General features: G+C 53.5%; 3 protein-coding genes across 11 annotated transcripts in view; 1 reads left to right on the top strand and 2 right to left on the bottom strand.

Annotated features, from left to right (window-relative positions):
* FAM168A (family with sequence similarity 168 member A) overlaps positions 1–5,326 on the bottom strand; it is a 150,025-nt gene extending 144,699 nt beyond the window's left edge. For 2 of the 4 annotated variants that reach the window (XM_090134269.1, XM_090134267.1), the window contains exon 1: positions 5,148–5,326. The gene's annotated coding sequence lies outside the window, so the exon portion shown is untranslated. The remainder of the gene's footprint in view (positions 1–5,147) is intronic. The other 2 variants (XM_090134264.1, XM_090134262.1) reach the window with 1 other exon arrangement.
* A 2,659-nt stretch (positions 5,327–7,985) lies between these two features.
* On the top strand, positions 7,986–16,266 carry PLEKHB1 (pleckstrin homology domain containing B1). Of its 4 annotated transcripts, none has more exons than XM_031606070.2 (8): positions 8,273–8,399; positions 9,594–9,750; positions 9,936–9,997; positions 10,303–10,455; positions 12,783–12,885; positions 13,580–13,619; positions 14,360–14,465; positions 14,750–16,266. In XM_031606070.2, the coding sequence occupies exons 3-8, from the start codon at positions 9,961–9,963 to the stop codon at positions 14,884–14,886; spliced, it is 576 nt and encodes a 191-aa protein (XP_031461930.1). In that variant the 5' UTR covers positions 8,273–8,399; positions 9,594–9,750; positions 9,936–9,960; the 3' UTR covers positions 14,887–16,266. The 4 variants fall into 4 exon arrangements, with proteins under 4 accessions (XP_089990382.1, XP_031461930.1, XP_031461931.1 ...); XM_031606071.2 differs by having other exon boundaries at positions 8,274–8,394; XM_090134256.1 differs by lacking the exon at positions 9,594–9,750 and having other exon boundaries at positions 7,986–8,394.
* A 4,297-nt stretch (positions 16,267–20,563) lies between these two features.
* RAB6A (RAB6A, member RAS oncogene family) overlaps positions 20,564–27,365 on the bottom strand; it is a 55,227-nt gene continuing 48,425 nt past the window's right edge. For all 3 annotated transcript variants that reach the window (XM_031606123.2, XM_031606122.2, XM_031606125.2), the window contains exons 7-8: positions 22,395–22,461; positions 20,564–20,830 (exon numbers count right to left, since the gene is read on the bottom strand). In XM_031606123.2, coding sequence (XP_031461983.1) covers positions 20,766–20,830; positions 22,395–22,461 — 132 coding nt within the window. In that variant the 3' untranslated portion in view covers positions 20,564–20,765. The remainder of the gene's footprint in view (positions 20,831–22,394; positions 22,462–27,365) is intronic.

The raw sequence follows: 27,365 nt of genomic DNA, 5'->3' as shown, positions 1-27,365 counted from the left end.
ATCACTTCCCCACAGGGTTCCAACAGGAAAGAGAAGAAACACAAAACCCATCTGGCAATGACTCAGACTCGTGCACTCACGTCCCTGTTTGGAGCCCAGGACAAAGAGTGAGGTGTGGCTCTCAGAAGCCTCGTGCTCACAGCACCCAACTTTGGGAGGATCTGCAAATGCTTCGTAAACCTTCAGTGCACAGCTTGCCCTGGTTGGGCTCTTAGGGGTACGTTGGGGATTCCCACAGCAAAGCAGAGCTGCCTCCCCTAAAATAAACCAACTGCCCTAAAAAATCCACAACTTTCCTTTTGCTGTTGAACAAACAGGAGGACAAACAAGGTTGAGATGAGCCACCCAATGAGCAAAGCACCAACATGCTGCTATATAACGACACAGAACACAGCCTAGAGAAGTGACTCCAAAACTAATGATACCAACAAGCACTTTTTTCCCATTGATGCTTCCATCATTCACCTCCTGTGTGGTGTCTCCTCCCCACACAGCCCCACATTCTCCTGCTTTCTGCTGTTGAGGCCCTTGGAGGTCTGGAAGCACCAACTGGAAGTCCTGGTGGGCAGGCAGCACAAAGCCATCATCCTCACTTCCACAAGAAATCAGGTTGGCACAGATTTGGATACACAACCATAACGTTGCTGCTGACATTTCCCTCTTGTGTTCAGTGGGATCAATTCAGTGCTATGCTACAGGCAGGAAAATGGGAACAGAGCAAAAGACAAATTTCCAACAGCAAAATGTGGCCTAATTGATTAGAAAGATTATGGCACGTTAAGAAACAAGACCTACGCCTTGATAGGACAAGGGGAATGGCTTTAAAGTGAGACAGGGGAGGTTCAGGTTGGATATGAGGAGGAAGTTTTTGAGCCAGAGGGAGGTGAGGCAGTGGAACAGGTTGCCCAAGGAGGCTGTGGATGCCCCATCCCTGCAGGCATCCAAGGCCAGGCTGGATGTGGCTCTGGGCAGCCTGGTCTGCTGGTTGGTGACCTGCACATAGCAGGGGGTTGGAACTGGATGAGCATTGTGCTCCTTTGCAACCCAGGCCATCCTAGGATTCTATGAACACATCGAAGATTGCCAGAGCAAATCCATCACAGCCAGCTGTCGGATGCACCACCTCACTCTCCAACAACTAAAATCCACAAAAATTACCTTATATCTTGCGCACATCTCAGCTCCAAACACAGCACTGGAGTCTCTCCTCTTGCAGCACATGGGCTGACATGAGGATGCTTCACAAACCTCTCTGTCACACCAACACCTGCAGGAAGACACCGGCACGGCGCTGTGCCTCTCCCCCCTCATCCAGGGAGAACCACGGCATTGCTGAGAGCCTCAGCTCTGCAAAAAGAGCTTAAGGAGGGTCACGGAGGAAACACAAAGTACACAGAGCTCTTGCACTGCGGAAAAGGAAATCAGAGCCTCTGCGGATACAATCAAGCTCGAAAAGCATGACTAGAAGACAAATGAGGACCATAATCCAGACTGAAGGGAAGAGGGAGCTCAGAAAGGAAGACATAAAAATTGTGTTTCCCTTTTGACAATCTCATCAGCTCCTGGTCCCCACGGTTTGATACTGGAAATGAGCAGAGCTTTACAAGAGCAAAGGTTTCTAAGCTCCGGGGGCAAAAAAGTCTCATTCTGTCCTCTACCTCTGTTTGGAACTTCAGTTCTACGCAAAGCCAATTTCCAACACAGCAGCACCTGGTGAGCTCCAGCCTTGAGCTCCACCTCCAAAGTCATCAATGCCAACCCACGACGACTGCCCCCAGATACTCACCAAGAGCAGACACTGCCCCACACCAAACACAAACCTGCAGTGGGTGCTTTCTGCACGCAGGCAACCAAACTGAAATTGACAGGCTCTTCTAGGCAGAGCAGATCAAGTCAGACACAACTCAATAGGAACTTCAGCACCTCAACCAAAGGCGTAACTCCAGGCTTCCAACAGAAGTGCTTCTCCCAGGAGCTTCCACCTGCCTGAGAAATGCTCAGGAAGCACCAAGGGCAGCATTACCTTCCTTCCCTCCTCTCTTATTTTCCTTTGCAGCTCAACTGCAGAAAGGTAAATGGTAAAAACCCCTCTGTAGCTCACCCACTGCAATGCAGGCTTCGTGTTGCCTTGTAAAGATATCTTACCTAAGACCCAGAAGGGGCTCAACCACACATTCTTCCATATGCTATAGGTATCCCACTGCTTCTGATGCAGTAACAGAGGCCAGGCTCCTCTTCAAGCTGTATTTTCCATTACTGAACAGGTTCAGAAAACCTGAGAACCACCAAATCCTGGAATGGCTCATGTTGGGAGGGCCCTTAAACACCACCTCATTCCAACACCCAAAAATCTCCAAAGGATAAACCAGGCTGTCTGAAACACAGGAAGGACGTGGAGCTCTTGGAGTGGGTCCAGAGGAGGGCACTGAGATGATCAGAGGGCTGGAGCAGCTCTCCTGTGAGGAGAGGTTGAGGGAACTGGGCTTGTTGAGCTTGGAGAAGAGAAGGTTGGGGGGAGACCTCATTGTGGCCTTCAGTACTTGAAGGGAATGGATAAACAGGAGGGGGAACGGCTGTTTGTGAGGTGGGTAGTGAGAGGACAAGGGGGAATGGCTTTAAAGTGAGACAGAGGAGGTTTAGGTTGGATATGAGGAGGAAGTTTTTGAGCCAGAGGGTGGTGAGGCAGTGGAACAGGTTGCCCAAGGAGGCTGTGGATGCCCCATCCCTGCAGGCATTCAAGGCCAGGCTGGATGTGGCTCTGGGCAGCCTGGTCTGCTGGTCGGTGACCTGCACATAGCAGGGGGTTGGAACTGGATGAGCATTGTGCTCCTTTGCAACCCAGGTCATTCTATGAAACACCTCCCTTGGCTCATTCATGCACCAGGCCATGCTATGCACACCATTCAGTGAGGAGAATCATTCTGTAAAATGTTAACATTCGGTTAAAAAGAGTCGAGAGGGAGGTATTTCAACTCTTGGAAAGGGGAGATAACAGCAGGACAAGGGGAAATGGTTTGAAGTTGAGGGAGGGCAGATTTCAGTTGGATGTCAGGGGGAAGCTCCTGACAGAGAGAGTGGTGAGGTGCTGGAACAGCTGCCCAGAGAGGCTGTGGATGCCCCGTCCATCCCTGGAGGTGTTCAGGGCCAGGTTGGATGGGGCCCTGGGCAGCCTGGGCTGCTGTGAAATGTGGAGGTTGGTGGCCCTGCATGTGGTTGAGGGTTGGAGCTTCACGATCCTCAAGGTCCCTTCCAACCCAAGCCATTCTGTGATTCTGTGAGATGCACAACGAGGCAACCCAGTGCTTTCCAGAGCAGAAGTTGAAGTCGTGGGATCTAATGTACATTCTGTCTGAAAACACACTGCCAACTGCAGTCGGTCACCTCGCAAGGACGAGCGCTGCACACACACCTGTGCTGGGCTCTCTGCTTGGGCATCTGCTCATTTCTTGATATTCCCAGCCACAAAGGTCCAAGCAACCCAAGGAATCCTTAAAACTCAAAACTCAGAAAGAACTTCAAATAAAATAAAGATGCATTTGCTCTCCTGGTGCTGATTTCCTCTTTCTTTATGTCACTCAACATCACTGCTCCATCCGAGTCCCAATCAGTGAGCACTTCACAGCCAACATCTCCTGAAATATTGCTGTTGATGCAATCAAGTCCAGCTGAACGTCTCCCTAAAGATGTTTCCATCATTCACATTCCTCCCCTCCCCCTTAAAAAAAGCCCTAGATTCCTCCATCTCTATTTAGCACTGAAAATAAACACACCGCTGCATCCTAAATCACATTTGGATTAAAACATCAACAGAATCACTCGGGGTTTCTTTCTGGTTCGTACTACATGCCTTTGTCCAGGAGAGGAGGAAAAAAGAGCCCTTGACTGCTCCATCCACAGCACTCAGCACCAAACGACTGCACTCTGAAGGTAATTCGGGCTGTGGGAATGCATGACCTGACAGCTCACAAGGGGGAGGGCAGGGAGAGGGGGGAGAAAGAGAGGAAACTGTACATAAAATAGAATAAAACCCAGCCCAGCACAAAACCTTTTCTGAATATTATGTCATTGCTCTGTGCCGCACGCAGGGCTGACGCTGAGCACCTCTGTGGCACAACCAACCCACACTGAGCTGCCCTGAAAACCGCAGTGCCAATCACGAAGCATTAAAGCAACGATTCTAAAAATCATCATAACTTCACCGGGATAAAACACAGCCCGCATCTCACAGCCTCAAGGCTCCACTCTGCCAATCCCTGATCCCATCAGTGCCATTTCCACCAAAGTTCCAGGAGGGCTTCGGCTCTGTTCCCAGCTCTCCAAGGCAAACCCCTTCCTTCCAGTGCTCCCTTCTGCACCCACAGCCTGCAGAGCTGCACGCAAGGAGGGAAATCATCCACACGCAGAAGCATGGACCCGAAAACTCAATTTCCTTTCCGACACGAGAAGAAAAAGGTGAAACTTGGCTCGGAGCTCACATCAGGAGTTCCCTGCAGGGTGCAGACCCCACTGAGGGGCTCCCAATCCCAGCTCCTCCTCACTCACGCCTCATTGCCCCCAACCCGTCGCACCACACAACGTGGCCTCCTGCCAAAATCTTTTTTTTTTTTTTTGGGGGGGGAGGTGAACGCGTTTCTCCTTCAGGGCTTGAAAACAACCCCCCTCCACAAAGGCTTATGGAAGGTGACAAGGGCCGGACCCCTCCGTGTCCCCTCCAGCATCCCCTGTTTTGTGCCCTCTGTCCCTTCACAGCCCCAGGCAGTGCCACCCCCCAACCCCCCCCCAGCAGCCCAGTCCTGCTGTCCCCAATTTCTCCCCATTCTGACAGCCCCCCCAACCCACCCCCCTTCCTCTCAGAACCCCCCATACCCCCAAAACCTCACCTGACCCCCCCACAACCATCACCTCACTGCCTTTCCCCCACCTCAGCCCCGACCCCCCCCACCCCATCACCTCCCCTTTACCTCCCATCACCTCATCCCCCCCAACACCTGTCCCCACCCCCCCCTTTCCTCCCCCTCCTCACCACATCCGACCCTCAGCTCCATCCCCCCCCTCCCCTCACCTTTCAGCCCCCCGCCCTCTCCTCACGTTCTGCCCCCCACCCCCCCCTCAAAGCCCAGCGGCGGGACGCCCCCCCCCCTCCCCACCTGCGGCTCCTCAGACGGCGGCGGCGTCCCCTCAGCCGTAACGGCTCTCCCCCGCCGGAGCCGCTCTCCGTCCGCCGGAGCTCTGCCTCAGCCCGCAGCCGCCAGCGAATGGGGGAGGGGGCGGCGGCGGCAGGCGGGGAGCGGGAGAGGCGGGGGGGTGGGGGGGCACCGCAGCGGGACCGTTACAGCCGCCGCGCACGGACTACCGCTCCCGACACGCCCCGCGCGCCGCCCCCATCGCACCGCGGCGGCCGCGCGCCGCGAAGCACTCTGGGTAACGAAGTCCTGACGCGCAGTAGACGGGGCCCGGACCGCCGCTGGGTGGTGCTGGGATGTGTAGGAGCGCGCTGCATGCCGGGAGCTGTAGTGCGCCTGCGGCGCCGCGGGGCGTGCCGGGAGTTGTAGTTCGAGATGGGTGCGGGGGGCGCCTCGCGTGTCCCGGGCCGGGCGGACCGCAGCGCTTCGGGGCGCGGCTCTGAGTCCGGCCGTTCGCAGCCGCGGGTTCGGGGCTGAGCGCTCCGTGCGGAGCCTCGGGGCCGTTCCGAACCTCGGGGCCTCTGGGAAACGGGAAGGCCGGGCTCGGGACCCCACCGTGCGGCGGATGGAGAGAACCGCGGGGAGGATCCGAATTGGGGCGACGCGGAGCGCGGCGCTGGAAACGTCCGGGTCTCTTAATGAACCGAACCTGATTGCGACGAGAGAAAAGTCAGCCCTGCGAAATGCAGCGTTCCCTTCTGCAGAGGGCGCCGGAGCGCCGTGCGGGGCTTCAATGCCGTCCGTTTTGGGGTGGAGGTGCTGCTGCTCCCTTCCCTTCCCTCGTCCCTTCCCTTCCCTTCCCTTCCCTTCCCTTCCCTTCCCTTCCCCTCCATCCCCAACGAACGCATCGTGGCAGCACGAAGCACCTCCAGCCCTGTGAGAACCTGCTGCCGTTTTACACTGGGCATCCGGACCTCTGTGTGCTGCTGCTGCCAAGGGGACGAATTATTCCGACCCCGTGGCGGAGCTCAGGGCACGTGGAGGAAGAGTGGAAACGTGGGAAGGAGGGGAAGGCAAACAGGGAGTGGGAGAAGTGGGAATGTGAGAACCTAATGAGGTTCAGTAAGGCCAAGTGCAGGGTGCTGCGTCGGGTCGGGGCAGTGCCAGGTATTGATACAGACTGGGGGAAGATCTCCTGGAGAGCAGCCCTGCGGAGGAGGACCTGGGGGTCCTGGTGGAAGAGAGGCTGGGCACGAGCCAGCAGTGTGAGCCTGCAGCCCGAAGGCCAACTGTGTGCTGGGCTGCATGAAAAAGGGGTGGCCAGCAGGGACAGGGAGGTGGTTGTCCCCCTCTGCTCGGCTCTTGTGAGGCCCCATCTGCAGTGCTGCGTCCAGGCCTGGGGAACCCAGCACAGGAAGGACGTGGAGCTCTTGGAGCGGGTCCAGAGGAGGGCACTGAGATGGTCAGAGGGCTGGAGCAGCTCTCCTGTGAGGAAAGGTTGAGGGAACTGGGCTTTTGAGCTTGGAAAAGAGAAGGCTGCAGGGAGACCTCATTGTGGCCTTCAGTACTTGAAGGGAGTGGATAAACAGGAGGGGGAACGGCTGTTTGTGAGGGTGGATGGTGATAGGACAAGGGGGGATGGCTTTAAAGTGAGACAGGGGAGGTTTAGGTTGGATATGAGGAGGAAGTTTTTGAGCCAGAGGGTGGTGAGGCAGAGGAACAGGTTGCCCAAGGAGGCTGTGGATGCCCCATCCCTGCAGGCATCCAAGGCCAGGCTGGATGTGGCTCTGGGCAGCCTGGGCTGCTGGTTGGCGACCCTGCACATAGTGGGGGGATTAAAACAAGATGTTCACTGTGTTCCTTTGCAACCCAGGCCATCCTATCATTCCATGATCCTATGCAAAGCATTGGGTGCAATCACACCAAGGGCCTGGCTGACACCAGCCAACGTTTGAGCCAAAGCTTTGCTCTTCCTTATGGAGATCTTCCTAATTCAGAACGAAGCAACCCCAAGTCTAATTTCAGACCATACAGCTCTATCCAAAAGGCACAACACAGCTGAGCTGATACCCGGCATCATGGATTGATCCAATTCCTTCTGCTGCCCAACACAGCAAAGCCAGCACCAGAGAGGGAGGGAAGGAGGGAGGGCAGGAGGGGATGGGCTTTGGGTGAACAGCCTGCCAGAATGGATGTGGGTTTTGCATGCAGGGCTGTCCAATGCTTAACGAACATCTGTATCAGCAGCCCAGCCCTGGCTATAAATAACCCGAGTTGGATTTTAAGCCCTGCAATGCCAACCAGCCCCAGGGATTTTGGGCACTGCTGGGGTCAGCCATAGGGGATGTGTCCCTTCCTGAGCTGCACAGGGCTCCGTATGCATCCTGCACATCTGTATGATGCTCCTTGCATCTGGATTTGCTCACGGCTTGTCCCTCACTGTGCAGTTCCAGGCAGGGTGGCTATGGGGACCTGCTTCCCCAAAACATGCAGTTTTATCCCCTTCCCATTGCAGGTTTTGGCAGAGGGGCTGAATTGATGACCCCAAATGCTGTTCTGCAGAGCCAGGGCATTGCTGACTTTCCCCCACCTCCTCCTGCCTTATGAACCCCCAAACCTGGCGTTAGACTGGGGGTATCCCTGCAGAAGGTGTTTCCCCTCCCACTTCTCCAGCCCCCAGTGCTGGGATTCCACAGAGGAGTTAAGCAACTTGACCCCCTCCCCAGCATCCTCTGTGTACCCCATGGCCTCAGGGCTCCGTTCCGAGCTGTGTCCCCCAGAAGACCCCCCCGCCATCACCCAGAGCACACTTGGAATTCCCAGCTGCTTTTTTTTTTTTTCCCCATTCACCCAACCACGCGGCCATTCCATCTGTGTGATGCTGTGTGCATCACAGGGGGTTATCAGGGCTCTGGAATGGGGGAGGGACCCTCTGTGCATCCCCACTTTTTGGGGCTCTCACATTCAGGCAGTGACTCTCAGCCCAACCCTGACCCCACCTCTGCTCTGTGGGGTGGAGGTGATGCTGTGACCCCCTCCAGGATCACTCACCCCATCCCACCCGCAGCATCCTCAGGATCACCAACCCCACGAAATGCTTCGAGATCTCAAATTACCCCCAAATGGCCATTTTTCCTAAGAGCCCCACAGCTCCTTTAGGATCGTTACCCAGTGTCGGACTACAGCTCCCAGCTCGCTGTGCGTGCGGCGGGGACGGGCGGAGGGAACGCGAGCGGGAGCGGAGCGCAGCGGGGATCTGCTGTGCTGCTGTGTACGGTGAGGGGACCGGGGGGGATCCGGGGGGCAGTGGGGTGAGGAATTTGGGATGGGGTGCGAGGGGGTGGGATGCAGGAGGAGGGGGTATGGGGGGATGGTGGTGCAAAGGGATGGGTGTGCAAGGGGAGTGGGGTATGGGGGGATTGGGGTAAGCAGGAGTTACAGGGGGATGGGGTACAGGGGGTGGGGGTACAGGGGGGTAAGGGGGGTACAATGGATGAAGGTAGCAGGGATTGTGGTACCAGGGAGATGGGAGTACCAGGGGATGGGGTAGAAGGGGATACGGGGGGTACAAGGGATGGGATGTAAAGGATGGGGGTACGGGGAGATGGGGTTAGTAGGGATTTGGAAACAGGGGGATGGGGGTATCAGAGGATGGGGTATAAGGGGATATAGGGGGGTACAAGGGATGGGGATAACAGGGAGGGGACAAAGGGGGATGGGAGGTATAAAGGGATGGAGGTACAGGGGATGGGGGTATGAGGGTACAAAGGGATGGGGGTAACGGGATGGAGTTACAGAAGGATGGGGGAACAAAGAGAGGGAATGGAGATGCAAAGGGATGGGGTACAGGGGAATGGGGTAAATGGAAAAGGAGGTGCAAGGGATTTGGGTACAGGGGCATGGGGGATGCCAGAGTTGGAGATATGGGTACAAGGGGATGGGGTACCAGGAATGGAGTAAAAGGGGTGGGGAACAGAGGGATGGGGTACAAGGGATGAGGATACAGGGGGTGGGGGCACAGGGGAATGGGATGCAGGGATTAACCAGGTATGGGATGCAGGGGGAGGGCAGCAATGGAGATGCGGGTGCTGAACTGGGGGTGTGTGTACATGGGGAGGTGGGCACTGTGGGGATGGAGAAAACGGTGCCCCACAAAGTAGATATGGAGGCAGAAAAGGTGCCGGGGGGGGGACAGGAGAACACCAGATGTGAGTATTGGGGATGTGAGCACAGGAGGGTGACGGTGCCCAGAGATGTGAGCAGCAGGTGAGGTGCTGTGATTTCAGGGGTTGTGGGTGGAGGGGGACGGGGGTCACAGACCCCAGGGGGACACCCTGGCCTTCAGGCAGTGCTGCGGCGTTGGGTGCCCAGTGATGGGGCCGTTCTTGCCTGGCACTGTGCTGCTGTCACTGCTCGGGGACCTGGGGAGCGATGACTTCATGGCCTCATTAAGGATTAATTTCCATCCAGGCAGGAAAACAAAACAAGTGCGGCCGCCGTTCGGCGTGGAAAGTTACCGGGGCCGTGGGGAGGGAGCGCCTGTTTTCATCCGCGTCCCGGATTTCTCCATTTACCTCCACGGGACGATAATCCCTAAATCCCAACGAGATTAAAGGCACCAAGAAAGGTGGCACAGCCCCTCCCCACCTCAGTGTTTCCCTGGTTATGAAACCCTACGTCTGCACGGCCCCGATTCACCCGGGCATTTCCCATATCCCTCCCGCAGCCCCACGGGGAGGGAGTGGGGGCAGCAGGAGCTGCTCTTCTAACCCTGTTCTTTCTGTTCTTCTATTTTTTCCCTCCCTGCAACAGAAGGTCCGGAAGCCCTCCCGTGGCCATGGCACTGGTGAAGAGCGGATGGCTGTGGCGGCAGAGTGAGTGCCAATCCCAATCCCAATCTCAATGGGGTTCTGTTCCTGAGCTCCACACTGGGTGCCCACACCCAGGATGCAGTTTGGGGTCACGGAGCTCAGCCACGGATATGCTATGAGGACCCTCCTGCTCCCATCCTATAAGGACTGCGAGATGCCCCAATGGCTTTTTCAGGGATGCATCCAAGAGTTTCGTTAAAGCCACACCGCTGTGGTTCATCCCCAAACCAGGCACCCTGCGTGTTGTGCCGGGGGGCAGCGGGATCCCACTGCAGATTCAGGGTCACTCACACCCCACCATCCCCCAGGCTCCATCCTGCGCCGCTGGAAGAGGAATTGGTTTGTCCTCTACCTGGATGGCAGCTTGGTGTACTACCACGACGAGACGCAGCGCGACATGGACGGGCGCATCCACATCAAGTACAGCTGCCGCGACGTGCGGACCGGCCGCGAGTGCCGCGGTGAGCAAAGCCCTGAAGCCCCAATCCCTGTGTCCCCACTCCTTGTGTCCCCCAAGCCCCATGTTCCCGTGTCCCCATTCCCTGTACCCCCGTATCCCCCAAGCTCTGTGTCCCCAGTTGTTGTGTCCCCACTCCTTGTGTACTCAGGCTCTGCATCCCTAAGATGGGTCTCCAAGTTGAGTCCCCAAACTCCACATCCTGTGTCCCCAAGCCCTCTATTCCCAAGCTCTGCATCCCCAAGCTCTCAGTCCCCACACACTGTCCCCCCAATCCTTATTGTGCCCAAGCTGTTTCACCATGTTCTGTGTCTCCAATACTTACATACCCTAGCTCTGCATTCCCAGCCCCCATGTCCCCAAGCTCTTTGTCCCATGCCCTGTGTCCCCATTTTCCACATCTCCAATCCTTATGTACCCAAGTTTGGCATTCCCAACCCCCATATCCCCAAATCCTGCGTCCCCAAGCCACATCCCCCAGCTCTACCTCTGCACTGCATCTCCAAGCTTGGAATCCCAAAGTCCCCACATTCAGTGTCACGAGGATCCATGTCCACACACTGTGTCCCCGAGTCCTGGGCTCTGTGTGGCTGCGTCCACTTCAATCCATGCTCTTTGCCCACCCAACCCCAAAGGCTGTGCCTGCTCCATCCCGCACCGCCTCATCCCCACCAGATGTGTGTCCTCTCCCCTCTTCTTTCCCCACCTCCACTCACTCATTCCCAACGCTCCCACGGTTCTGACTCAGCGCTCCGTCTCGCACAAACACAGCAGAGCTCAGCTCAGCCCACGGTGCAGCACAAAGTGCTTTTCTTCACACTGAGATGCCGGAGCCTCCATGGAGCTCCTGGCAAAGTCGGAGCGCGATGGCAAACACCGCGTTATGTTTTGGGTCCCTCTTGTGTGTGTCTGTCAGATTTGGCACATCCAAAGCAAACTCAGCCCAACACCGGGTGGGAAACTTGGGGTCATTTTCTGCTGCGGAGGTGGAAGTTCCTGCTGGCGTTGGTGCCTGACCTTTGAGCGCAGAGACAAAGAGAAAACCAAAGCCAAACTCTGAGCATGGCTTTTGGGGTGAAAAATCCCAACCCATGGGGATCCCAATCCCATTGGGGATCCCCTTGGGTGGCACTGTGTCCTCAGGTGGCTTTGGGGATCCCTTTGGGTGGTTTTGGGGGGCCTCACTGTGTTGGCTTTGGGGATCCCACAGGTTGGCACTGTGCATCCCCTTGGGTTGCTTTGGGGGCCCCACTGGGCTGGCTTTGGGGATCCCATTGGTTGGCACTGTGGGTCCCCTCAGGTGGCTTTGGGGGTCCTGAAGGACAGCTTTAGGGATCCCCTTGGGTGGTTCTGGGGGTCCCACTGCATTGGCTTTGGGGATCCCATTGGTTGGCATTCTGTGCCCCCTCAGGTGGCTATGGGGATCCCCTTGGGTGGCTTTGGGTGCCCCACTGGGTTGCTTTGGGGGATCCACCGGGTTGGCATTGGGGATCCCATTGGTTGGCACTGTGGGTCCCCTCAGGTGGCTTTGGGGGTCCTGAAGGACAGCTTTAGGGATCCCCTTGGGTGGTTCTGGGGGTCCCACTGCATTGGCTTTGGGGATCCCATTGGTTGGCATTCTGTGCCCCCTCAGGTGGCTATGGGGATCCCCTTGGGTGGCTTTGGGTGCCCCACTGGGTTGCTTTGGGGGATCCACTGGGTTGGCATTGGGGATCCCATTGGTTGGCATTCTGTGCCCCCTCAGGTGGCTTTGGGGATTCCCTTGGGTGGCTTTGGGGGCCCTGCTGGGTTGGCATTGGGGATCCCATTGGTTGGCACTGTGGTCCCCTCAGGGGACTTTGGGGATCCCCTTGGGTGGTTTTGGGGGCCTCACTGGGTTGGCTTTGGGGATCCCAGTTGGCACTGTGGTTTCCCTCAGGTGGCTTTGGGGGTCCTGAAGGACAGCTTTGGGGATCCCCTTTGGTGGCTTTGGGAGTCCCACCAGGTTGCTTTGGGAGATCCACTGGGTTGGCATTGGGGATCCCATTGGTTGGCACTGTGGTCCCCTCAGGGAACTTTGGGGATCCCCTTGGGTGGTTTTGGGGACCCCACTGGTTTGGCTTTGGGGATCCCACTGGTTGGCACTGAGTCCCCTCAGGTGGCTTTGGAGGTCCCAGAGGACAGCTTTGGGGATCCGCTTGGGTGGTTTTGGGGGCTCCACTGGGTTGCTTTGGGGGTCCCACTGATTTGGCTTTGGAAATCCCATTGGTTGACACTGCGGGTCCCCTCAGGTGGCTTTGGGGGTCCCCTCGAGTCCCCCTGCTGAGGTAGGCTCTGGCTGTCCCCTTGCAGACGTGCAGCCACCCGAGGGGAAGAGCCGCGAGTGCCTGCTGACCATTGTGCTGCGGGATGGCTCCAAGACGACGCTGTGTGCTGAAAGTGAGGACGATGCCATGTAAGTGCCCAAATCCCCCCAGCAGCTCCAGCCCCCACTATCCTGGCCCCAAAAGCACCTCAGTGGGGAGAAAATCACGTTCTGCTGCCCCCAGCTCCCTCCTGCTGCAAGCCCCGAGGTCATATGCAGGGCAGGGGGTGCAGATTTGCTTTTCTCACTGCATACCTCTGAGCCAAGCAGAGCTATTTTTAAGCATCCTGGATGAGAAATCACCTCTTAGCCAACCACAAAGAACTGTGACAGCATTTCCATCTGCGTTCGTTGATAAATAATGCAAACGTGGAGTGCTAATTGGATTAAGGCCATGCCCAGGATGATGCAATGCCGCTTTTAGCACCGCTCCTCTATCTTTAATAGCAAGAAACCTTAAGCTGCTCTTAGACAACAGGGAAATGTTGGAACTGGATGGTCTTTGAGGTCCCTACCAATCTAAGCTGTTCTATGATTCTGTGTTGAGACACTTGGGATGGGGGGGAAACTCACCCATTATCCACCAGTTTGGGGTCACATTCCCACCTCATTCACCCCGAGACATTCCTGCCATGCACCCCATCCCCAGCCCTGTGCCATTGGGTCCCTGTCCCATCCCCATCACTGTGCTAATTGGGAATTAAGGATTAATGCTGGCATAACTGGAGGGAGGGGGCTGCTGCCCAGCCGAGCCCCCAGCCCACTCCCTCTGCTTCCTTCGCAGTGCATGGAAGATGGCAGTGCTGGAGGCGAAATCCACCCCGGTGAGGCTTCCCCACCCTCATCCCCTGAAATAGGGGCATCAGGGGCACCAATGGGAAGAGCTGGGGATGGCAATGGGGACGTAACTATAAGGGGATAGGGGCAGAGTTAAGGTTATACGGGCAGAGTTGTGACGATGGGGAAAGAGTTCAGTGTAGCAGGGTGAGAGTTAGTGATGCGGTCACAGTTAAGGGGATGGGGACACAGTTAAGAGAAAGGGGCAGAATTAGGGATGTGGTCAGTGGGCATGGTGGGGACGGGTTGGGATTAAGGTTGGGGATCTTGGAATGCTGTCCCAGCCATAATGATTCTGTGATTCTACAAATTAAGGTGATGGGGACACGGTTAAGGGGATAGGGGCAGAGTTAAAAGCAATGGGGACACAGTTAAGGTGAGGGGATGAAGTTAAGGTGATAATGGCAGTTAAGGTGATGAAGACAGAGCTGAGGGCAATGGGGACAGGGGGAAGTGATGGGGGAGTTAAGGGAGCAGGGACAAATTTCAGAGCAATGGGGGCAGTTCAGGGGAGCAGGGGCAGAGTTAAAGTGACGAGAACCCAGTTAAAGGGAATGGGGAAGGAGAAGGGCAGAGTTAAGAGGAATGGGGACAGTCAAAGGGAACAGGGGCAGAGTTAAGGGGATGGGTCAGAGTTAAAGTGATGGGGACATAATTAAGGCAATAGGGATGGAGTTTAGGGGAGAAAAGGCAGAAACTGGCCTGACGCTGTTCCCATCACACCCAGGTGCATGTCTATGACCCCTATGATGATGACTACTACCAGACGGTGCCCATCGACTCCCACCAGACCGCCTACATCAGCTCTGGCCACTACGGCCACCAGTATGGAGGTGGGTCATTCTCCCCTTCTCTCTGTGCCATTTGATGCTGACCTGGGGACACTCAGTGGGTCACAGCTCCAAGCCTGGTCATACTTGGAAGTATTTGTAGGATGGAGTGGGCTGAGACCCTGCAAACTCAGCGCATGGCGGCACTTGGGGTGGTCCACAGGGATAGGGGATGGAGTGGGGGGGGCTTGGGAGATTTTCAGGGTTTCTGGGGGGGGAGGGGTGGGGAGGACGTGACCCCCACAGGGGACCCCCAGGCCACCCACCGCTCCCTTTTTGCCTTGCAGCCCCCGGGGTGACCCACGTCATCGTGCGCGAGGATCCCTACCGCGTCTCCGGGGACCAGATGGCCTTGGGGCTGCTGGCTGGGGCTGCCACTGGTGCAGCCCTGGGCTCCTTCATGTGGATGCCATGCTGGTTTTAGTGAACCCTTTGGCTCCCCAACCCGAGGTAATACATCCCTGGCTTGGCACCCCCCGGAAATCATCTTTTTGGGACAAAGGGGAGCAACCCCCTCCCGCCCACCCACGGCTTTTGCATCAGATAACCCACACAAGCCCAAAAACCTAAGCCAAGACCCTTCGCTGCCCCAGAAAAACTGCTGAGAATGGGAGGATGTGGCCCCGCAGCCTGGCACCATCCACCACCCCAAATCTCTAGCTGCAGAAATACCTGAAGTTTTTTTTTGGGATGAGTTTGGAGGGTTGCTGCTCCCAGTAGCCATTTCAGGGAGGCAGCCAGGTTCTCCTTACAAAACTGCTTTTTTGAAGGGTCTTTTGGGGAGAGGCACCAGCACCACAGTGTTTTTTTCCCCAAAACTGCAGCCCTGAGGAAGGGAGAAACCAATCTGCAAATGCCCATGGGTGCCAGGGTAGGAAACGGGCACAGGGCTGGTGTGAAGAATGAGAGAATGGAGGAGGATTTGAGTGCAAGGGGGGGAATGAGAACCCTCATCCCATACTCAGAGACCCCCATACACATGAGCAGCTCCATGCCTTTGTCTGGCTTTCAGGCTCACTCCAGTCCCTGGGGCTGAGCAAACTCAGGAACTGGGGACAAACCCTTGTGAACTGGGGTCAACAACCCAGGAACTGGGATGGGAACTTCAGGAACCTGGAACTGGGATGGAAACACTGGGAATAGGAATGGGAATGCAAGAATTGAACTAAGAGCAGAGATTGAGATGGGAACCCCAGGAAGTGAGGTGGGAACTCAGGAATTGGGAATTCCAGGAAATGGGATGGGAACACCAGAAGTGAGATAGCAATGCCAGGAAGTGAAACGGGAATCCAGGAACCAGGATGGGAATGCAAGAATTGAATTGAGTACACAATTAAGAAATTAAGAATGGATCCCCAGGAAGTGAGGTGGAAATGTAGGAATTGTGATGGGAATCGAGGAACTGGGATGGGAACACAGAAATTGAGATGGGAACCCCAGGAAGTGAGATGGGAACCTAGGAATTGGGATTGGAAACCGGGAATTCAAATAAGAACCCTGGAATTGGGATGGGAATGCAAGATTTGGGATGAGAAAAGCCTTGGCCACAATGGGGCTTCCCCAGCCATCACCTAGCAGCAGCAGCTCCAGGAAGGACGCACAGCACTGAGGTTTTGGGGAATGGGAAGAGCTCCTTGGGCACTGAGGCTTTGATTTGAGGTCGACGCATGGGGACGGTCACTTAGGGTGGCTCCAAACCAGAGCAGTGCACAACAGGGCCACATTCACACACTGAGCAGCACCAGGAGCATCACTGCAAGAACTCTGATATGAAATAAACAGCTCAAGAAAAAAAAAAAAAAAAGACTGAAAACCACAAGTAGGAAACCAACAGCAGCACCAGCAACTGGCCCATTCTTTGGGCAAAGCTTCGTCTCCTCGGGGCTCGGGATGTCCCCTGATGTCACCCTCATCCTTTCCCCGGCCTTCCTCACATCACCACTGCTGCAAACCCAATCCTGCAACCACTGTTTTTTGGAGAAAATTAAAATAAAAAGGCTAATAAAAGTGGCCCCAATGAGACCCAGGCTATGGAATGAGGAGGGTGAGGAGGGCTGTGAGCAGCACTGTGGGGTTTGGGGTCTGTGTGGTGCTGGGAAGGAGCTGGGAAAGAGCCCCCAAAGACCCTCTGCACAGCATCCCCACCCCAGAGACCCATATGGGCCCCACCATACTCCGTGGGGCTGCTTCTGTCACCAAACAAGGAGCATTTAATGGGGAAAAGTGTTCAACTCCTGTCCCCATGAGGTCCCCAGCTCACACAACTGGGAGGCAATTAGCCACTGCCACCAATTAGTGCTGATGGAAGTCTCCAACTCTGCAGCAGCACCTGGGATGCAGACCCTGGGGTGAGCCTGGACCTGTGGTACCACAGCACGGGGACACCAAGGGATGCAGCAGCATCCCACTGCAATGCCACCTGGCTTTGGGGTGGAAGGGACCTTCAGGATCGAGTTCCAATCCTAATTAAGCACACTGCAATTAAATCTGGACAAAAGCAGCAGAATGGAGGTGTGCCCTGCTCCTGCTGAGCCCCAGAAGTGCTTCAGAAAGCCCCACATGGGGATGAATGCAGTGCAGCGTGCAATGAGAGGTGGGCACATCCCTGCCACTGTCAGCACCCGGCCTCACTGCATCTCCTGACTGCCCAGCAGTGCCAATGCACCGAGCAGATGGCGTGCAGGGGAATGGGTGATTGCAGCACTTTAATTAGTGGTACCATTAATCAAACCTTAACACAATCAGGGCAGCCGTCCTCCTTCCAGATGTGCTCTGCGGGTGGCTGACGTGGAACTGCTTTAATTTATACCCTGGGTGAGCCTGGAAGGTTGGGCTCAGAAAGGGCAACGGGCAGCTGGGAAGCAAGCTTCAAGCATCCCTACAGGGGGAGGGAGGATATCCCTATAGGGAAAACTCAACCCCAGCACTGCAGCCATGAGGAGTAGCAAAATCTCCCCCCTGCAGTGACCCAAATGTTCACCTCACCCTGCAGCTGCTCAGTCCCAAAGATGGTACAAAGGGATCCCAAATAATTTCCTATGTAGGGCCATGCATGACTGCAGTGGGGTTTGCAATGAGGCTGCCAGGGAGTGCAGCACGCTGCCACCCTGATTGCTGATGGGATGGATGCTCTACAGCTCTGTAACAGCACAGACTGGTACCAGCACTGCCCTGTTGCCCTAACAACCATACCAGGGCACCCCCACAAGACCACACTCAAAGTTTTTGATAAAGACCTTACAAGGAGTGCACTTGGGATTGGGCTGCTGGTGTTCCTACAGAACAGACAGCGACCCATGACTGCTTTGCTCCCCTCCAGGAACCAGAACCCCAGAGCAGTTTGGGTGGGAAGGGCCCTCAGAGCCCTCCAACTCCACCCCTCCATGGCCAGGGACCCATAGCTCTGTGCCCACAGTCCCATCTGCAGCCTCAGGACCCACAGCTCTGAGCAGCATCACAATGCTTGGGCTCACAGTGAAGGTTTTCCTCCTGACATCCAATTGAGGCCAAAAGAGGGGAGATTTTCAACCACACAGGACCACAGGACAAGCAGGGGGCACTTCTGCCACCTGTACTCACCTGCCCATTCCTGCTGCTGTCTCTGGTAGGATGGGGCTGGAGTGGGATCCACCAGCAGTGGGGTTCAGTCCAACCACAGGTCCAAGCAGTGCACCCCTAAGGTGGGACACAACGCAGGAAGCTGCTGGATGCAAAAAAGCAAGAAAGGAGCAGAAAGGCAAAGCTGCATCGGGCAGAGGGCAACAGCAGCAGCACAGCACCGAGCACTGTTTTGCCTTCCCCCCAAAACCTCCAACCTTCACACACTGCTCCCTCCAACACCTCAAACCCAGAGGAAACCCCACGTTACGATGGATAGAGGCAGAGAAGAGAGAGGAGCCTTCCAATGAGACAGGTATTTATTTAGTTCAAGCGCTACGGATTCTTTTGTTGTTTCATATTATCAAACAGAGCTGAGGTACCAGTGACATTCCAACATGAAGAAAAGGAACCTTTTTTTTTTTTCCCCCTTATACAATTTCTTCAACTACTTGTTATCAAGACAAAAAAGTGAGTAATGGACAGCTGCGTCATGTACTGTACAACAACCAGAGCGGGGAGGAGAACAGAAACAGAGCAGAAACCTTCACTGTCATCAAAGTCATCACAAAAGAAGTCTGTTCCCTGGTTCTACTGGCCATGCCGATGGAGGAAAAGCAAAGGGAAACCCAAAAAGTGTGTGCCAGTGGGGAACAGGGAAACGATGGCCAACGTGGATTGGGTGAAAACCGAAAGGAAGAAGAAAAGCCAACGAAAAATAACCAAAGAGGCAAGATGGATCGTTTCTGCACAGTTCAGACCAGTACAATACAGGAAAAGCAGCCAGGTTTCCTTCCCCTCGAGAGCTTCTTAAAAAGAAAGAATGATCCTTTGTCACATATCATTGATGTTTATTTCAAGACATGCCACGTTAAAAAAACAAAACAAAACGAAACAAAAAAAAACTTGCCTTTGATATTGCATTATAAAAGCACTTTACAGCTCATTCTGCCTTTGAAGTTCTTGTTGTGCAGAGTTGCTAGAGACCCAGGGCAGGGCACGAGCCTGGCACAGGGAATGGGGAACCTCACGAGGTTACAGCCACTCCTGGTGCATGGGGTGGAGAGGATGGTTCCCTTCATTATTTCAGGGCAGAGGAGAACCAAGAGGCGCCCGGATGTGCAGCTGCTGGTGAGCAGCAATGCAACGCACACTCAAGAACCCCTTCCTGCACTGGATCTCAGCCTTATTCGCCCAGCAAACAATGTATTTACAATTGTGTTTATTAACTGACACAGCAACTTCACAATGACTAGTAAAGAGTAAAAGGGTGCACTTCTAGTGTGTTCCGTCCGTGTTTCTCGGGTAGATACATCTCGCCACACCAGCAAAGCTCTACACAGACTCCTTTGCAAAAATACCACCAAAATTACCCAAAAGAGTAAAAAAAATATATATATATTAAGCAGAGAAATAAATATCAAAGAGGAACGGTTAATTAGAAGCCTAGTTCAATAGAAAACGAAGCGACTCTGATCGAACCAACCTCTACAGCTCTATGTAAAAAAAAAAAAACAAACAGAACTAACCCAACTGGAAGACCCAACATAAAAAAAAAAAAAAAAAAAAAAAAGCTAAAAAATAAAGGCATCCGTCTGCATTGCCATAAATTGGCTTCCATCCCACCCAACTCTCTGCCCCTCTGGCTGCGGCCTCCCTCCAGGACCCCCATGGGACCTCACTGCAGTATGGCCGTGCCCACCGCCCTCCCTCATGGCCTGGGAAGGCCACCTCTGCTCCTTCCTTCTGCCCAACTCACACGTCCCCATCAGCTCAGGCAGCGTTCCTTTCAAATCTCCCCTTTCTTAACCACGGAAACGCCACGCTGTTATCCTCCAAAGAGCTGCAATGCCACGCTCCCACCTCTCCACGCAGCCATCGTTTCATTTCTTCTTCTTCTTCTTCTACGTAAAAGGAAAAAACGCTCTTCAAACCCATCTCACACTCCAAACACATCTCCTCGTTCCCTGCGAGCGTTTTGCTAACGCACACACATCCCTCCCACCCCTCCAGATCCTTCTGGTTCCAATCATCCCCTCCCCCTCCCACCCCCCAGAAGACCCCGCGCTCCAAACCCTGCTAAGGTAGGGCTTTGAAAACCATCCGTGCTACCTCTGCTCCAAGCACAGGAGCTCAGCTTTAGCCACCAGCTGTGTGACTGCTGGGTAAGGACAGCACTGGAGCTCTCTCCTCTGCTCCCCCCACGTGGGCAGACACTGCAGGGGACGGTTGACAGCACTCTTCTGCACATACATCTCACCTATGTCCAGTTCCAAACTTACTCGGGGTTCCATCATTTCAAAGTGCAGTATCGTAACATATTAAAAAAGGAACAAATATTAAGAAATTGTACCTATTTTTTCTTTGCTTTTTTTTTTTGTTGTTGGTTTTTTTTTTCTTTCTTTTTTTTTTCTTTTTTTTTTTTTTAAGTTATAACTAGAATACGCTGGAATATTTTGGCTTTTTTTTTTTCCTTTTTCTTATAAATAATGAAGACACCGACATTTTCTTTGTGTGTGTGTGTGTGTGTGTGTGTGTGTGCTTGTGAAGCTAATAGATCATCTCCACGAGACAGCCAGCGATGATGAACTGCAATACGTTATTACTGAAAGGGGAAGGTTCAAGCCAATATTCACACTGCAGTCAATGAAGAGTAAAGGGAGGGAAAGCAGTGATGTTCTGGAGGAAGTCAGAAGCCACGCGGTATTAGCAGGAGCAGCCTCCTTCACTGACAGGCTGCTCTTGAGGCTTTTCCAGTTTGATGTCAATCACTGGGAGGGAGGAGTTAAGGCCAACACACACGGGTCGGGCAGTTGCTGCTTCCACCTCCTCTCCTTGGGGGTACAAGTTGCTCTTTACAGAGGTTAGGAGGACAAAGAGAAGGGAAAGAGCAAGAATTCATTTCAAGCATTGGATCCATTTGGCTGATTTAGACCTTTACGTATGTATGAGGGCTCCAATGCTCAGCAAAAGCAGTACAAAGCCCTCAAACCCTCCGTCATCTGTGAAAGAGCCTCTGGAAAATCCCCCACCATTAATCCCAGGGGAGACAATCATTCAGTTCCTGCTATCTGCAGGCTGCAGGAAGTCAAATTCAAAGTGCCTTATTACTCTCCCATTTAGAAATTGGTGATGAAACTCCCTGATAGTGAAACTGTGTGTGCTTGTGTATCCTACCACCATCCTCTTGTTAACAAAGATGGTTGTTCATTAACCTTTGGTGACCTGCCAAATGAAGGATTTTTGATCAACCCCAAGTATATCACTCAGAGCTTGTGCCTCAGCACAGCCCCCAGGCCCTCTGTTACTCCTCTGCTCTACAATGTTTCACAGGAAGTGTAGCTTCAGCCCTATGTTTGCCCAGAGTGCTCTGAGGTTAAGAACTAGCATCAGTGCAATCATAGAACCATAGAATGGCCAGGCTTGGAAGGGACCTCAAGGAACATGAAGCTCCAACCCCCCACCACACGCAGGGCCACCAACCTCCACATTTCAGAGCAGCCCAGGCTGCCCAGGGCCCCATCCAACCTGGCCTTGAACACCTCCAGGGATGGATGGGGCATCCACAGCCTCTCTGGGCAGCTGTTCCAGCACCTCATCACTCTCACAGCAAACAACTTCCCCCTGACATCCAACCTCAATCTTTCCTCCTTCAACTTCAAACCATTTCCCCTTGTCCTGCTGTTATCTCCCCTTTCCAAGAGTTGACTCTCCTCCTGTCTGTAGGCTCCCTTTAGGACCTGGAAGGCTGCAATGAGATCACCCCACAGCCTTCTCTTCTCCATGCTGAACAAGCCCAGCTCCCTCAGTCTGTCTTTGTAGGGGAGGTGCTGCAGCCCTCTGATCATCTTTGTGGCTCCTCTGGACCCTCTCCAACAGCTCCCTGTCTTTCTTGTACTGGGTGCTCCAGACCTGGACACAGTACTGCAGATTGGGCCTCACACGAGCAGAGCAGAGAGGGACAATCACCTCCGTCCCTGCTGGCCACCCCTCTTCTGATGGAGCCCATTTGCTTTCTGAGCTGCAGGAGCACACTGCTGGCTCATGTTCAGCTTTTCATCCACCAGGACCCCCAGGTCCTTCTGTGCAGGGCTAAATGGCTACAGGATCTCCATCCTTGGGGATTCCTCCATTTGCATGAGCAGGGTTCCTCCTCAGCATTTCAACCTCAAGCCTTACTTGCCTCCATTCCCCTCTCATAAGCTGACCAAGGGCTGCAGGACAGACACCACCCCCTTCCTCCTCCTCCTCCCTTTGTTATTCAGGACCTGCATTCTCTTCACCCACGGTAACTGGCAGCGCTCTGCCACCACAGCTCTGCAGCATAAAGGATACTGTCTTCTCTACTTTTGTCTTGTGTGCTTTCCATTCCAGGCAAGGCAGCTGCCACGCGTCGGAAAAGCTGCAAAAAACAAAAAACCAAGGAACAGATCAAAACAATTGTACTTCAAAGAGCACACCCCAGTTTGATGCAGCTCAAACAATGATTCAATACATCCTTCTGTACTATTTACACGGCTCACACCAAAAAGCCTGACACCAAATATAACCTTTATTCCTAAGAATCCGCAGACCACATTTGCTGTTGTTACTGAAGATGAAATGTTACTGGCTTCAGGCAGCAAACCTTCTGTCACCTTCTCTGTTCCAGTTGGTACCTGGGATTTCCATCTCAGCTTGTCACACCAGACCCCAAAAGCTTCACCACACCAGGTGGAAACTTGGCCCTCATAACCCCACATGCCACTACTGAGCAGTGCCTGTGCCCCACGTAAAGGCAAACAACACACACCCTGCCCACACTGCCCAGCCTGCCATCAGCATCGACCAGGACCGTGTGTCAGAACAGGGCGTGCAGGTGAAAAGGAGCACAATGCTCACCCAGTTCCAACCCCCTGCTGTGTGCAGGTCGCCAACCAGCAGACCAGGCTGCCCAGAGCCACATCCAGCCTGGCCTTGAATGCCTGCAAGGATGGGGCATCCACAACTTCCTTGGGCAACCTGTTCCACTGCCTCACCACCCTCTGGCTGAAAAACTTCCTCCTAATACCTGCAATCCCAGAGCACTGGGGCATTCAGCCACCTGCCTGCTAAGCCTTTCCTCTGTGCCCCAGAGGGTCCAGCTCCCCACAGCCTGAAGGAGGCTGAAAGGTAAGGCTGAACAGGACTGATTCCCTTTCCTAACCTCCCAGCTTTGCCCCCTCCTTTCTTGTGGAGTAAGGCTCGGGTCTGATGGAACAGCTTGCCTGCTGCTCGTTAGGGTTAACAATGGTTGCCTAATTATTTCCCACCTACAGAGAACAGTGCTGATGTGTTCAACACAAATCCACCTTTTACAAAAAGGACAGAGCCAAACTAGTATCATAGAATTGCAAAGGAACCCTTAGAGCCCACATGGTCCACTCCCCACAATGAGTAGGGATACCCACAGCTCATGTCTACATCTCCGCACACATGGAATTAATGTTTTTATACCATCCCAGACACATTGCCACCATGCATTTCATTATCAGCCACCCAGGACACCCAATATTTCCAAACACCTGACAGCTCTGCCATCAGTGTGCTACACCCACCCCACTGACAGCCACGGAATGCTCAGTGCAAGCCTGATGTCAGCCTTGGTGTCTTCAATGGACACCAAGATGTTATCTCAGCCCTCTCCTCCAACAACACAAAGCTACACCACATACAACCAGTGACCCAGAGAACTGAGCCAGATGCTCTGTCTGCTTGTATTCACACATTCTTGGAATAGCTTGGATTGGAAGGGAGCCTGAGGATCATCAAGTTCCAACCCCCCCAGAACCACAGGCAGGGCCACCAGCCTCCAGACCTGGTACCAGAGCAGGTTGTCCAGGGTCCCATCCAACCTGCTCTTGTGAACGTAGAGACTTGAACAGCTTTGCAGATAAGTGCTTTTTGGCATTAGGATGACCAGGGAAATGACCATGATTCAATCTCTCTTTGCTTTGGAAGACTGAAAGTTTCAGCACTATGCTCAAATCCACGCATGCTCCGAAATCTCAGTGCTTTCTTTGCCTTAAGTAGAATCACAGGGGCAGGTTCAGAGTGGATATTAGGGAAATTTTCTTCTCCAAATTATATAAGTAATATAGTGGCACAGTTGCCCAGGGAGTCCCCATCCCTGGAGGTGTTCCAGAACTGTGGGGATGTGGCACTGAGGGATGTGGTCAGTTGGCATGGTCGGGTGGCTGGGGTTGGACGTGATGATCTTTGAGGTCTTTTCCAACCTGAATAATTCCATGATTCTGTCCCTAAAACTGCTTCAATTCTCAAAACATTTAATATTCAATAATCCCAACTTCATTTAAAAACAAAACAAAAAAAAAAGGCTTCTTGGACAGCCACCAGGCTGCACTGTAGAACACACAACCACCACCCACAGCCCCATTTGGAGAAGCATACGGCTATGCTGTCAAGTAGATGGTAAACTGCTGCTCTCAGGCACTTTATAGCACTGCAGGGAAGCTGTCAGACCTGCTGCCCCTCCAACACACAGCAGAGGAAGCTCCATGGGACCCACAGGGATCACCAAGCCCAACCCCAGCCCCACAGAGCATCCCCACACCCCAACCCTATGTCAGAGCAATCCCAGAGCTCCCCACTGCCCCAGGTACACCTGCAAATGAGAACATCACTGATCTCTGGTCCATGGATTTCTTAGACAACAAGCACTGAAGAATCACTGGATGAAACTGGAAGGATGGATAAACACCTAGCTATGTGATGGAAGGAGCAGTGGTACAAAATGCTGTGTTATCTCTCCACAAGCATCTTCTACAGACCCCTGTTTAAAGGGGATCTTCTACCTACCTTACCATGCCAATCTTCACTTTGAACCCAATATACCCAATGTTGATATCCAAGATATTTTTAAGACTAACTAGAACAGAGAAATAGAAACGCAGAAATCTAAAATCCCAAGTCTTGTGCATAGTGACAAAACCTTTCCATCTATTCATGGTATCACAGAATGGTTTGGGTTGGAAGGGACCTCAAGGATCATGAAGTTCCAACCCCCCCACCACAGGCAGGGCCATCAACCTCCACATTTCACAGCAGCCCAGGCTGCCCAGGGCCCCATCCAACCTGGCCTTGAACACCTCCAGGGATGGACGGGGCATCCACAGCCTCTCTGGGCAGCTGTTCCAGCACCTCACCACTCTCTCTGTCAAGAACTTCCCCCTGATATCCAACCTCAATCTTCCCTCCTTCAACTTCAAACCATTTCCTCTTGTCCTGCTGTTATCTCCCCTTTCCCAGCTCCTCACATCAGCTAAACCACTCACAGATTTCCTTCTCCAGCACTGAATTTCTCTTGAAATAGTTCAGGGTCTGTTACTCATACCCAATGCAGAACAAACATTCCCTGGAAAGCAGGGTTTGTCACAAGTAATGAATGGGTTCTTGGGAAGACAAACCAACCCATACCTTGAAACATCCCAAACTGCTTTCCTCCTTCCCTCTGGCTTTTACTGCTGAGCACAGCACCACATGAAACCTTAACCCTACTGATCCCTAACCCTAACTGCCCTGGGGTTAGCTGGCCTGGCCATGCCTCCACCCCAGCTCTCTGCACCCCTCTGGAAGGGCACAAGGAGCACCAAGTCCTTCGCTCTGTGTACAACCAACATTATCCTCATCCTAAATCTGAAACACAGCAGCATTGCAGCTATGGTGGAGAAAATCAACTTCCTCCCAGTTAAAATCAGGCCAAATACAGTGCTTTGTTGCTCCTATACTGCAGAAGAATTTTGACCCAGTTCTTGGTGCAGAGGGTTTAGGGGTGAACAAAATCATAGAATCCTAGAACGGTTTGAGTTGCAAAGGAGCACAATGCTCATCCAGTTCCAACCCCCTGCTATGTGCAGGTCGCCAACCAGCAGACCAGGCTGCCCAGAGCCACATCCAGCCTGGCCTTGAGTGCCTGCAGGGATGGGGCATCCACAGCCTCCTTGGGCAACCTGTTCCAGTGCCTCACCACCCTCTGATGAGTGAAAAATCCCCTCTCTTTGTTTCAAGGATAGATATGCAACCTTGGAACAGGCTGTGACTGACTGAGGATGCTCACACAACATCTCTGCCCTGATGGAAGGAAATGTGCCATCCCACAGACCCCTTGGCTGATGTTGTGTGCTTAGAGATCCAAGCTGGAAACAGCACTGCAGAAAAAAACTGCTTTCATTCCTTGCTATTTCATTTCCCCCTTTTACAATACATATTCCCAAATACTGCCAAGCAGGGATGCAGTAAATAGGGTGAAGGATGTGGGGGGGGGCGTCTTAAAAATAAGTCAGATGATGGGAACCAACTGGAATTACTGCTTTTAAACCAAGCTGCTGACAGAAGGGCTCGATGTTTAAAATACAGTCATCCCTGCTCTGTATTAAGACCAGGAATAAATCTGATGCCTTTAGCTGTATTCCTCCCTTAAATTATTTGACTAAAAAGAGAAATCTGGCAACTACGAAAATCAACTTTCTTACTAACCTTCTGCTTATCAGCCACAGCATATGTGAACAAATCCAATTAGCAGAACTTTAGAAAGCTGACTGCTATTTGGAGACCTCATTGCTTCCCAGTGCCTCCAGGACCCAAGCCAGCACTTACCTCACTGTGAGACATCACAGGGACACACGTATATGCACGTGTATGCACACACTATCACATGGATGTGTATTTGTGCATGTGTGTACACACACACACACACACAAAACATGTCTGGATGAGCACTGTGGCCTTTTTTCCAAGGCTGGAGCGAAATGCAGTGAAATGGAGTGAAACCCTCATCCCTCATTATTAATTTCAACTTGTTTCCCAAACAGAGATGTGTCTCTGGGCAGTTTGGCCTGGTGGTTGGTGACTCTGCACATAGCAGGGGGTTGAAACTAGATGATCAACCCAGGCCCTTCTATGGTTCTATGATATGAACAGTGCCAGGCAGTAAACCCCTACCAGATCAGAGTCACAACGGAGTAGTTGGCACCATAACACTCTGCAGTGGCACAGAAGGGCCAGGAGGATTGCTGCCCATATGGAAAAGCCAGGCAAGAAACCTGCCCCTCAATGCAAAGCAAACAATGTTATTTCCCTCGTTCTTATTCCCTGAGGAAAGCAGTTCAACTCCAAGATGCTTTCTGCCCATCAGACAGACATGAGTCAAAGGATGGGAAAAAGAACCAAGCTGCTCTTGCAGACAGCTCTGGGAAAGGAGGGCTCCTCGTGGGGCTCCTTCAGCAGCTGCCATGAGAAAGCCTGCCTGCCAAGTGCCACGCTCAGCCC

Source organism: Phasianus colchicus, chromosome 1 (genome assembly GCF_987193195.1).
Source record: "Phasianus colchicus chromosome 1, bPhaCol1.hap1.1, whole genome shotgun sequence".
In the NCBI taxonomy this organism is placed as follows: Eukaryota; Metazoa; Chordata; class Aves; order Galliformes; family Phasianidae; genus Phasianus; species Phasianus colchicus.
The sequence above is the reverse complement of the archived record's forward strand: the minus strand, read 5'-3'. Positions and strand labels throughout refer to the sequence as shown.

Excerpts from the sequence above, each read along its gene's own strand:
- PLEKHB1 (XM_090134256.1), top strand. The coding sequence starts at position 8,246 with ATGGCCATTTTTCCTAAGAGCCCCACAGCTCCTTTAGGATCGTTACCC. Across the intron at positions 10,456-12,782 it reads GACCGGCCGCGAGTGCCGCG|ACGTGCAGCCACCCGAGGGG; the intron begins GTGAGCAAAGCC and ends GTCCCCTTGCAG. Across the intron at positions 13,620-14,359 it reads TGGAGGCGAAATCCACCCCG|GTGCATGTCTATGACCCCTA; the intron begins GTGAGGCTTCCC and ends CATCACACCCAG.